We start from the raw sequence: 12,427 nt of genomic DNA, 5'->3' as shown, positions 1-12,427 counted from the left end.
GCTGCACGCACCTCCTGGACCCCCCCCGCCTCTCCCCAGACTGCGTCTCCCTCTACATACAGGCCCAGGTGGGCTGGGGCGGCTGCGGTGTGGGCTGCCCCGGCGGCGCTGAGGGGCCCGGGGAGGCCGCGGTGCCTTTGGGGGGTGTGAGGCGGTGGGGGATGCTGGGTCTGCGGGCCGTGCTGCGTGGTCTCTGCACGTAGGGCAAGGGAGATTGGTGGCGCGTCGATCCCCTGATGGGCACGGATGTTTAGAGTAATAAACATCAGGGCTGCTGGCGGTTAGTTCACGCTCGAAGAAGTAATTTACCGGTGAGGGCTGCGGAGGGATGCTGCTCTCGTTCAAGCTCGCTGCTGATGCCTCCGGGCCTGCAGAGCATCTAACAGTGTGTTCTCCTCAAACTGGGTGTTGACAAGGCACTTCGGCATATATGGAGACCGAACTTGTAAGAACTGAGCAAGAATAAATTAGTAGAAGACCTTAGTATGTCCAGAACTTACTCGTGATTCCTTAACTGTCATTTCTTCTCAAAGTAAAGTTGGGAGATGCTTTTATTTATGCAGTATCCTGAAAAGGTAAATTGTTCTCCAGAGTCACTGCTTACTTGCTTGCTTTTCAGCCTTTCCTGGTATCTCTTTATCTACTATATTTCATTCCAGATGCGTAAATACAGAAGTAGAAGTAATAATATTCACCTCTTTATTCTGAAGAAAGTAATACTGTTAACAAAATTAGTTCTCACCATGTGAAGATTCATAAAAAGGCATTTGCTCAACCGCTCCATCATGGCAGCTGTTGTATAGTTAGATATCTATCTCTAGGCTTGAAATGAAATAGAGCTGTTATTTAGATGTGTCTGTCAAAAATGGCTGCTCTGATTAGAAAAGGCTCAGTAGTACTTCCTTGTCAAGCATGGAAAAGGGGGAAAAAACTGTCAAGGAATTGCGTGTCCATGTGAAAAGGTGCTAGTTAAACAGTGACTTTTCTTACATTGGTTAAACTAACTGAGTTGTCTGGAATTCGTGAGGTTGCATCTACTTGTTGTCCTTCAGCCTGACGGGTTGGGTGCACCGCTACAAATCTGTTACCCATTATAAGATTGGAGATTGCTTGAAAAGCCCGTAAAATGAGATAACATCTTCCCAGTGTGTGTTGCTGGGGAGTTGTTGCTTTTGTGGATGAGGGCCAGGGATTCCACTGTGCTTTTGAATGGGTGTGCTGGAAAGCAGTACTTCTCTCTATTGGACAAACGTTTGCACGGAAACAGCAGGATAAAGTTTCTGCGCTGCACATGTGAGGTGCTGTGGTCCAACAGTAAACAGGTCTACTCTTGTCTGGCACTACCATCAGGCGGGCAGCTGAGAGCAGTGATGGTAAATGAGCTCAGCTTTGCATCCCAGGGGCTGTAAAAGGCTTGAGTATTTAATTGAAAACATTTCTGATACAAAAGCAGTAATTGTCAACAGTGGCCCTACTTCTCCACGTTCTAGGACGTACAGAGTATGTTGTCACGGCACCAACTTCTACTTTGAAAGAAGGAGCATTCCTTTTTCCTTCTGGGCCTGTTTCTGTAGCCCTACTTCTAATTTCTGAGCTTCTGCATAACAATGTGCATCAGTTTCTGTCTAATAAAATTTGGTCCATTCCACTGCTCAGCCGTGGGCAAAGTATTTCTGTTCATAAACATCATGCTATGTGATGCTTTTGTATAAAAATAATAAAATAAATGGAATTGAAAGGGACACAGGGCTGGCACACAACTATACATTCTAACTCTTTTGAAGGGTGTTTTTTTTAGCTCTGTTGGATTTCATAATAACACTGCCTAGGAATGAAATGAGCACATCAGACTCAGACTGTTATTAATGCTTTCATCTCACTAATAAAGTTAGAGGCACTTTTTGTAAAAAGTGGGTTCACAAATGCAGTAGTGTTACTATGTATGTTGCTACAATTTGATTTAAAGGCAGTAATCTGTAGCTTTTGCGTCTTAATGGTTCTTTTAGTCTCTGTTCATTGTTGAAAATATACAAGCATTCATTCCTAGCTTATCTTTTTCCTGTTAAATTTTTCTACAGTCATGATGACAAATTTCTAATTCCTTGGCTCTTTTTATGATATTTCTATAAGATGTAAAAGCTGCATGTATCAGATGCAGAACATACTGTATGGAATAAGCTCATTATTTGAACAGACCAGTCCTTATTTAGCAGAGTAAACACAGAAAGTTACAGTTCGTGAGGTGACCTTTGTATGTGTTTGCCACTGTGTGAGAACCCTCCCGTTTGAGCAACTCACAATAAAATGGGTGGGCACAATTTTTGCTTTTTTTTTTGCTTTCCGTTGTATTAGAACACATATCTATAAGAATGAGGACTGATAAAATGTTTGGAAAAAATGTGTAACGTAAATGGAATATAATGAGAAAATAACTAATATGTTTTTCTGTTTACTTTTAGAATAATCTAGGTATCCTGTGGTCTTTAAGGGATGAAATTAAAACTGCGCAAACTTACTTGGAATCTGCAGAAGCCTTGTATAATCAATACATGAAAGAGGTACTGCATTTATTGATATTGTAGCAGGTCTTACTTTTGTGTGCCACTTACAGTTTTAGTAATCTTTGAAAAAAAAAAAAAAAAAGAAAAGTACGATGGAACTTGAGTTTCTGCACTTTATGCTGGCTGCTGTGGTGCTTTTCAAAAGTGATTTGTATTGCTAATGTAGGAAGAGGCAAGCTAGAGGATCGATCGCTAATTTCAAAAAGGACTTATTCAGGAAAATAATTTTGCTCAAAAATTATGGTCCTTTTTGAAAGCTCTGAATTGATAATCCAAAGTTGAAGCCAGGTAGGATTTGGCTTTTAATTAAGACTGGAACTACTGTAAAATGTCAATCCATTGCTTTCAGTGGGAAAAGGAAACAAAACTAATATTTGCATGGTTTGCTCTGACTGTGCACAGTATTTTGTAGAGGCAAGTAGTTTAGTTCCATATCCAAGGGGACAATCTCATAAACAGCTAAACCTCTCATGCATATTAAACAACCGTTTGAGTTGTGGATTCTTCTGTGTATCAACAAAGACTCCCTTGTGCTATTTTTAAGCTTTTTGCAAAGCTGTTCCTACACTGACTTGCCTCAGAACAGTTCATGAGTGAGCTAAAACATTTGTGGCATTAAAGGAGCAGGGTTTTTTTTTGTGCTGAAAAGCTTGTCTGTTTATTTTCTGCCCTCTGGATTGGTTGGTCTAACAAGAGATACTACATCTCTCTACAGACGATTTAATTTCGGTGGATTAAACAATGCTTCCAAATACTTCACATTTTCACTGTGAGCTTTTCTGAAACGGTTACTTTTTGTTAGCTCCTCCTGGGGCTCTGCTTTCTGACTAGGGTATACATACATGACTGTCAATAAGCCCACATCAGATCACTTGTCACATTTTTTGCCCAACATTTTTTTATTTGCCACTTACTTTTCAGGGCATAATATAGTGAAACATAGTTATGCCTAAAGAGTTGGTTTTTTCCTAAATGAACTAGAGTAAAAGGCTGTTTTTGTGGTAACTTTATTGGACTTGTGTCATGTTTCTCTGAAAATACTGAACTGTTTGACATAATCTGCAAAGAATGAACAAAAAAAAATACCCCAACCCCAAAAACAGAGGGTGTGGGGGAGCTTGTGCAACTGCTTTATGGTTTATAAAGAGGACTTGAGTTCCTCGCAGTGGTGTTTGATCTTTAGGATTTATACAACCATGTCAACATTCATCATTCACAAATTATAAAAATGTGAATATACTTTTCTTAACATCCCCCATTAGTTGGCTATCAGGAAGCCTTCCTCTCTGGGAATCTTTGGTAAACTGTTGATGATAGAGGCATTTTCCTGAACTGATGGATTTAGTTGTTTACTGTGTGAGAACCACCACAAACCACAGATGAAATGCAAAGAGTAAATTCATTTTCATTATCTCGCCAACTGGGGGATCAGCAGCAGCACCCGGGCACACAAGTGGGGGATGCAGGCACCGTGGAGCTCAGTCTGTGATCGAGTATCACCCAACCTGCTGTTTTCACCCGTATAGCAGGGATTTATGCATGTGTAGTTTACCACTGTGCTTTGATCTTTCCCACAGCAAGGCAGGAATCTCAGGCAGGTTCGATAGGGTGCCTTGAAATCTATCACAGGCTTATGTTATCTAAACACAGATGTTGTACTTGTCAAACGCACAAGACTAAACAATGATTAGTATGATATATGTGTTTTTCTACAACCCAGCTGCCAGTCACTTGGTGTGTTTACAATCCTCCTGGCCAATCTTCCCGTATATTCCCACATTTACTAACTGTGTCTAGTTAACTTTGCTAAATTTGGTGGTGTTGGGTTTTTTCCCCCTAAAGATGAAAAATGAAGGCAATTGAAAGCAAAAAATATTTTGGTAGAGTTAAAAGATCGTGTTACTTTCTGCTCCTGAATGCTTTGAGTTCATATCTATTTTTAAATTCTTTTCAAAACATAATTAGTTATTGTAGCAACATCTTGCTGTTAGGAAAGCTGTTTGATTGTTCAGTGCAATACCGTGAAAATCTGAGGGTGCTCAACTGTATGAGCAGGAGCTTGGGCTAATGAAGTCCACCTGGAAGAGGAGAGTTGCAGAGCTCTTCCTTGGGATGATTAAAGGCATAAGGCTTGGTATCAGAAGATAAATATGTAGATGTAGGAAGGAGACAAGGGTCTTGCTTACTGTATCATTTCAATTGCTTTCTTTGTTAACATCAGAAATACCAGGTCATAGTCTTGCCAGAATACACGGCAAATCTTGTTGGAAGGTTTGGGAGCCTTTGTATGGTTGTGAGCTTTTGTATCTCTACAGAAACCTAGGTGGAGGGTTTTAAATCCGCATCTTGGAAAATAATGAGGTATAAAAAGAAAACCCTAAAGATTAAAAGATTGCGTAAAAATCTACACCTCTGGTAGGTTAAACACTCTTATTTATTTGTCCCTACCTGTTTCAGACCCTTTGTCCATCTTTGAAGATGAATGAAACGTTTCCATTAAAAGCAAACAAATCCCTTCAAGATTTTTTAATAAGAAGAAATACAAACATAAGAATTATGTTTTCTTCACTACAAAGTGAATACATTCTCTACCCATGCTCCTGTTCCTGCCTGAGTCTGTATTATCTTATGAAAAGTATTTCTCTGGACTGCTTTTTATTTGCTGCCTTACTGTCTCTTGGGCTAAGAAATAAACGGGGTTAGGAAAGAGCTAGGAAAGTTGCATGCTAAACTGGGCTGGGTTGCTAGCAGATACGTTGACCATCCTTCAGGATGCACTGTGTAATGAAAAAAAGCTACCTTTAGAAAGACACGTTCATTTGCAGTGTTTTAGAATTGGCATCTGAACTTACTCACAATTCCAAAGGAAATTAGATAAGCAGAGACTAATAAAACTTTGCCATAAGACATGTTAATCTGTTGGGCTTGACAATTATGCTGGCTAACTTTATTGACAGTTGTTTTAAGGCAAAGTTGAACAGACCGCTGCTGAAAGATGTATAGTTGTCACCATTCTGCATTCATCTCGGAAATTAATGTCTCAGCATGCGCAAAAGTAAGTTTAAAATCAGAGTTACTTCTGTGTGCACAGCAATATCTTACTTACCGTTCTTGATCAAGGAAAATAAGCTATTTTGTATGTGTCACAGGATCTGTCTCTGTGTAATGATTCTGACAGAATTCATGGTTTAAAAAACAAAAAAGCACTTTTAAATGAAGTAGTTCACATCATTAATAACTTGCACGTAGGTCATGCCTTACATCAAGGTTTAGCAGCTTCATCCTTCAAAGACGTTGCCTGTTTTCTTATTCATATATTTGAGTAAATAGTCTTACCAGTTTGTGAATAAAGTCATTTCACAGTGGTAACTCTTTACAGCAGGTCTGCTGAGCACTCTCTGCACATAATGTTCTTTGCAGAGCTTCCTGCAGGATGTTTTCTTGTTACTGATTAGTACAGCTGGGCAAACGAATACTTTGCACTTGAAGGCACACGTAGTATTAAATTGATGCTTTAAAAACCATCATGTTATTGTACAAAATAAAGACACCCAATTATAGTCCTGCAGAATCCAGGTTGAGTATTTCTGGTGCAGGCAGCATGCATTACTTGAAAGTCTGTAAGCAGAAGTCTTCTACAAGCTGGAAACCTTGTAATTCCATATGGAATTGCAGCTTTCATCCTCCAAATCTCATGAGTTTTGTGGAATTGCTGCAGAGATGTGACTTTGAGATAGGTGTAGATGAATTATATGAAATTTTGTTGAATTTGGGATTGAAAAGTGGTAAATCATGTGCAGCCAGAAGAGGGAGCACTATATTACAAAGTAAGAGAAATGTAGTTGACTGAATATATCATGTACTCTTGCCAGGATGGAAATCCTCCCCTGGATCCCAGTGAACATTTCATGGCAGAAGAAGAAAAAATCACAGACCAAGAGAGATCCAAAAGGTGGGTTTGTAGTCGCATACCTAGGTTGTTATTACTTTTATAATTTCTGAGGGTGTATTTAGGAAGGGGGCGGGGGGGGGAAAGAAGAAATCTAAAGAGACTGTTATTTTTTCCAGATTTGAAAAAGCCTATACGCATACTCTGTATTATTTGGCACAAGTCTACCAACACCTGGACATGATTGAGAAGGCTGCTCAGTATTGCCATACTACTCTTAAACGACAGCTTGAGTATTGCGGCTACCATCCAGTAGAATGGGCACTAAATGCTGCTACTTTGTCACAGTACTACCTTTCTAAGGTAAATTACAGCAGGAAAACATTAAGTATATATGTCATAAATAGAACTATCAAGTAAGACTATTGTTTAAACAGCTGTTTGAGACAGGGCTCTGTGTCGAATTAAAAATGCGCTCGTATAAGACCACGAGTTGTCTTCTGACATCTGTTAGTTTTTTCTGAAGGCGGCGTAGTGGCTTTCCTGTGGTGTTGTGATGGCAATGGGAAAAATGAGAAGGGGTGTAGACATAAGAAAAGCTCTGTAGTTTATGAAGTATCAGCAGTGATGTGACATGATGCTCATAAGTAACACTTCAAGGTTATAATCACTTAATTTTAAATTGTTTCTTATAATTATATTGTTCTCTTATAATAAAGAGTTTGAAACTGGAAACATCCGAGGGCCAAGGTATTGCACATGGATGTTTCCTGTAAATGACTGTCTTTTAAACATTAGCATGTGCTTAAGGCTTGTTTGAGTCTGTGTGAACATTAAAGCAAATATGTAAGATGGTCGCTGTTTGCTTCCACACATCTGTGTTGACTCTAAATAATCCATTATGTTAGGAAATGCTTCAGTTTTATTTAGGAATTTCTATATTCCAGACTCTTCGGATGCTCTTTTCTGGTGCTTAAGACTTCTGCCATACCTAAGCCAGTTAATGATAATTTCAGTTGTAACTTGTAATTGCCATGTCTTTTTGGCGCATTGATAGCACTAATCATTAGGCAACACACTGCCAAATATGAGTAAAGGAATCTAAATCTGACTCATAATGTTGTGTTGCCTGTCTAGCTCACTCCGACTAACGCACTGTGATACAATCTTTACCACAAGACATCACTTCCGTTACCACAAGGAAGCGATAGTAGCATAGATGAGAACAGTGAAAATGTTCACAATGTATGTATCCGATATCAAAAGCAAGGTTTGCTATTGTGGCTGTGGTAGAGAGAAAATGATTGGTTAGAAAATACTGTATTCAGTAGTAGATGTGGAAAAATTGTGTCTTTTCTTCCAGTGGACAGGGGAATATTGCTCCAGAGCTTCTCAGTTCTATTGTTTCCCTTGTGTTCATATGTCTGTACTGTCTGAGGCGGGGGGTTTAGCCAAGCTCAGAGCAGTGCTTGGGCTGCTTACACCAGTGATAAACGCTGCTGCTTCTGTTTCTCTCAGCAATGCTTTATGGAGGCCCGCCACTGTTTAGCAGCAGCCAGTGTCATCTTTAGCCAAGCTGGACAGGTGCCATCTGCTGAAGACAGTAAGTTCATACAAAAGTTTTGATAAAATATTGTGAATTAAGCATCATTGATACGTAATGTTAGAAGTGAAGTTTAGCAGCATGTACAAAATTTAAGCTGGTAAAGTGGGATGTTTCTGAAGAGGTGCTACTACAGTTTAAGACTGGCTATGAATAAACCCTGTGAGGCAAAACTCAAGTGCTTCGTGCTGGTGTTTCAGAAAGCATACCGGAATAAAAGTGAAATGTAAAACCATATCCATTTCAATAGTGGCAATGTCTCTGTTCACACACTTGTCCTTGAAGATGGGCTTAAAATGCAGCTTACCTTTGCTTCTCTGTGAGGGCAGTGATTGAATGAACCAAATGAGATGCTTCCTGGGAATAGTTTTAAAAGAGGGAGGGGAAAATGCAGCTTTTAAAACCACCAAATCCAGAAGTTCCTTGTATTGTCTTTTGTTGCTGGATGCTGCAGCCTCATTAACAAGTATTTTTGGAGTTGTAGCTCCTCTCTGTTGTTTTGGGTATTGATGCAAAGGAACAACTTTGTGGTTCAGCGGAAAGATCAATAAAAGAAACTTTTAGAGAACTGACCACAATTTTAAGGGCCTGTGGTTACATGATAGTGTCAGTACTCAACATAAGTCATCTGTCTTAGGCTTAGTCTTTGCTTATCTACAGCACAGCTTTTTACATTTGGTGTCTTGGGAAACTGAAAGCTTCAAATCAATCAAGCTTTAACTCGTAGAGAGCGTGCAAGTACTCAGGGTAGCCCCTGTGTGAGTTCATAACTCTGAACAGTGAATATATTGGTTACCTTGTAATTGTTTGAGCTGTTTAGAACACAAGCTGTTTAATCCACTGATGTTGTTATTTCAGGTTAAAATATAACCTGAATAGACACAACTGAGTTTTACTTAGTTGAACTTCACTGACGGTACATTAAATTAATTGCTTGTAGTATTTCTCTTAGCTCAAAAAATATAGAACTCTATGCAGTTGCCTTTGTTGCTATTTAAATACTTTGAGGATGACGTCCGAAAGCTTTTCAGTTTCAGGGAAACGGGGCTTTCAAGAGTCAGGTTTTGCTGAAAACAGTATATTACAAAATATTCAGTAGGTCTGAATCAGTGTTTATGGCCTTCCGTAGCACAGTTGTCAGAGTTCATTAATATGATACTTAGGCCAAAAATTGAGGTTATGTTTTCAGTAGGTGTGTAGAAACATAGTTAGTTACGGTCTCAAATTCAGGTGCAAGACTGGAAGTGGTAGATGAGAGTCCTGATATTAATTGTACTGTATAGATTTCTCGTGTGCCTTTTGATCAAGTCAGCTAACTTCTTCTATCTTGACTTCCTCCTACACCAAGTGGGAGTAGTGATATTTGTGTTTGTTTCAATGGAGTAAACGTTTATCCTATTTTCCCTTCCTTTTCATGGTACAGAGAGCTGGGCTGTGGACTCGGAAATGATTTTGCAGAAAGATCTAACTTACAAAAGGACTAATACACAGTCAGCATTGGCCACTCTCAAGTACATTCATTTTATGATGTTAATCGGAATATAAACAGATATTTAGTAAAGGTGCCTTTTCTTAGATTAGCAACAGTTCTCACTTCCTTAATAAGAACTACTTGATTGTCTCTATTGAAAGATAATGAACACAGTGGATCTGAGTCTGAAGTTGGCTTTTTATTTGGTGAACAGGAATGCTGGTGTCCCCTCATTGTTCAGCTGACTTGCTGCCTTCTGCCTAGAGACTGGGAAATGAATTCTCTTTCAAATCCATTCATTTTCTGAAAACGTTATCTTGAGACATCAGCAGTGCTGCTACTTGTACCAGTGGGGAGCAAAATACAGAAGTTGCAGAGCTAATAAAACTTATATCGGTACCAGGTAGACTAACCAAAGAAAGTTTCACCTCCTTTTGTTCCCTTTTTTGGTAGCAAGTCTGGGGCCCATTGCAATACAAATGCACTGATCATCCCCAAAAACAATTACTGGGCAGGCAGCTGAATCTCAGAAAACAAATTGTCCTGATTTCTTTCTCCTGTCACAAAGAGACATGAAAATCTTTTTTCCAGTAAAACACCTCCGTGATCAAAGGTCTTTTTAAGCATACATTATGATCTATTTTTTGGAAGAATTAATGCACGACAGATCCATGTTAATCTGTATGATTTTTCTATCAGCGTGACAGTTCACAGAATTATTATACAAACTAACATGGAGAAGATGTTTCTGTCTAAGAACAAGGAAAAATTAAATACAAGTAACCTGTTCTTTATATGTAACATTTGATGTTCTTGCTGGAGTGCTTGACTTCACTTAAGATTTTTATGTGTTTATGTACATTCGATAGATGAAATGGAGCAAGACCAACAGGACCTTCGACAGAGAAAAGCTGAAATTGCAAGGTGCTGGATTAAGTATTGCCTGAATCTCCTGCAAAGTGCTCGGAAATTACTTGAGGTAACTAAAAACCTGTTCTGTACCTGTCATTGTTTAAAAACAAAGTCTATTTTGATGTTTGTAACAGGAAACAATTCATAGTTGGTAGCAAATAATAAACAATTGCTCAATGAATAGTATAATAAATTCTTGCAATGTAGCAGGTGTTTCGTAGTATGCTTTGATTTTAATGCAGCCCTTAGAAATAAGTACAGATAGGAGATTTGTTCTGTAGCATGATCAGTGCACTGCTTGTACAGCCACTCCATGAATTTCCCTCCTCTCTGCTGCATTTTCTTGCTTTCTTGATTTGGCAGATTATTCCTTATTTAACTGCTAGTAAGAACATCTTAATATGCAACAGTTTTGTATGCTGATTTTTTCATTCATTCAGGAGTTCATTTCATTCATTAATCAGTCATTCCAATGTTTAAAACAGCATTTCCTGAAATGCTTTGCAGAAGGAGGACCTTTGGGCTTTACATGTATTATTTTGACTATATTGTCACACAGGGAGACTAAATTGTCTTAGCCCTATGTTTTTACAGAATCAAGACTGTAATTTACATGACTTTTTGTGAATATAAGGTCTAATATGCCAATGTGTCTTCTCTTCTGTCTTGTTGCCAACTAGTTTGTATTTCAAAAGTAATTAATAAATAAAATGATTCAGTGTAAGTCACTCTTCGTAAGCCACATGCATTTTTAATTAGAATGCTTTGTCATTTCAGGATAACATAGGAGAGCTGGATCCAGACAGACAATTGGAACTTAAAGCCCAAAGGAAAAAAGAAGAGGATGAAAAAGAGAAGGGCAGGAAAAAAGCTGTCCTTTTTGGCACGAGTGATATATGTGACTCTGTCTTAGCCATGGAGGAGAAAGTGAGCAGTGTATATCCTTTAGATTTTCAAGAAGCCAGAGAAATCTTCCTAGTTGGTCAGAACTATGTTCTGGAAGCAAAAGAGTTTTTTCAGGTTGATGGTTATGTTACTGACCACATAGAAATTGTTCAGGATCACAGTGCTTTGTTTAAGGTACTTGCTTTCTTTGAAGAAGACTATGAGAGACGTTGCAAAATGCACAAACGTAGACTAGACATGCTGGAGTCTATATATGTAGACTTGAATCCTCAGTACTATCTGTTGATTAGTAGGCAGCTTCAGTTTGAACTAGCTGACACCTATTACGAGATGATGGATTTAAAGATAGCTATTGGTAACAGGTTAGAGGAGCTAGACTCCCACACAATTAAAAAAATTAATTCTCTGGCTCAGTTAGCGATCAAATATTATGAACTCTTCTTGGATTCTTTGAGGAACCCAGATAGGGTGTTTCCTGAACAGCTCGAGGAAGATGTTCTTCGCCCTGCAATGGTGGCTAAATTTCATATTGCACGACTGTATGGTAAGCTTATTACTTCAGATAGCAAAAAGCAACTGGAAAATATGCAGACATCATTGGAATATTACACATTTCTGGTAGACTATTGTGAGAAGTACCCAGATGCTGTCCGTGCTGTTGAAACTGAACTAGAACTCAGTAAGGAGATGGTGGGTCTTCTTCCAACAAGAATGGAAAGGCTAAGAGCAAAGCTGTGTCCGTTCATCTAAATACTTGCCTTGAAGGAAATGTGCACTATTAAAATGATATCTGTCAAAATCAGTGCTGTCAGACAGCTTCCGTACTGGTTGACAGAACTAAGGTGTCTACAGTTCGGCAGTCCAACTAGAGCCTGCACTAATATACCTTTGTGAGAAACTCAGAGCTCTCCAGTTCAGTAGCTCACCCACACTAATGGTATAAACTTTAAATGTAAAGTGAATGTCCAACTAATGCTCTGTATTGTTTTTCCTGTATGTAAATATAAACCTTTTCTCCCTTACAGTTTTTCCCTGTGGCGTACAGTTTCTAAATGTAGTGCTGTATGAAAATTTTCTTCTAAGAG

The 12,427-nt window shown here is 38.8% G+C and overlaps 1 protein-coding gene across 1 annotated transcript; it reads left to right on the top strand.

The window, feature by feature from the left end:
• Nucleotides 1-2: 2 nt before the first annotated feature.
• Nucleotides 3-12,403, top strand: KIAA1279 (KIAA1279 ortholog; the record flags this gene model as incomplete). The annotated part of the gene is made up of 7 exons (XM_009894015.1): nucleotides 3-68; nucleotides 2,460-2,558; nucleotides 6,434-6,513; nucleotides 6,630-6,813; nucleotides 7,969-8,053; nucleotides 10,394-10,503; nucleotides 11,214-12,403. Coding segments are annotated over 7 exons (1,503 nt in total), but the record flags the coding sequence as incomplete, so codon positions are not given.
• Between the last annotated feature and the right edge of the window lie 24 nt (nucleotides 12,404-12,427).

Source organism: Charadrius vociferus, unplaced genomic scaffold (genome assembly GCF_000708025.1).
Source record: "Charadrius vociferus isolate BGI_N301 unplaced genomic scaffold, ASM70802v2 scaffold611, whole genome shotgun sequence".
Lineage (NCBI taxonomy): Eukaryota > Metazoa > Chordata > Aves > Charadriiformes > Charadriidae > Charadrius > Charadrius vociferus.
The sequence above is the reverse complement of the archived record's forward strand: the minus strand, read 5'-3'. Positions and strand labels throughout refer to the sequence as shown.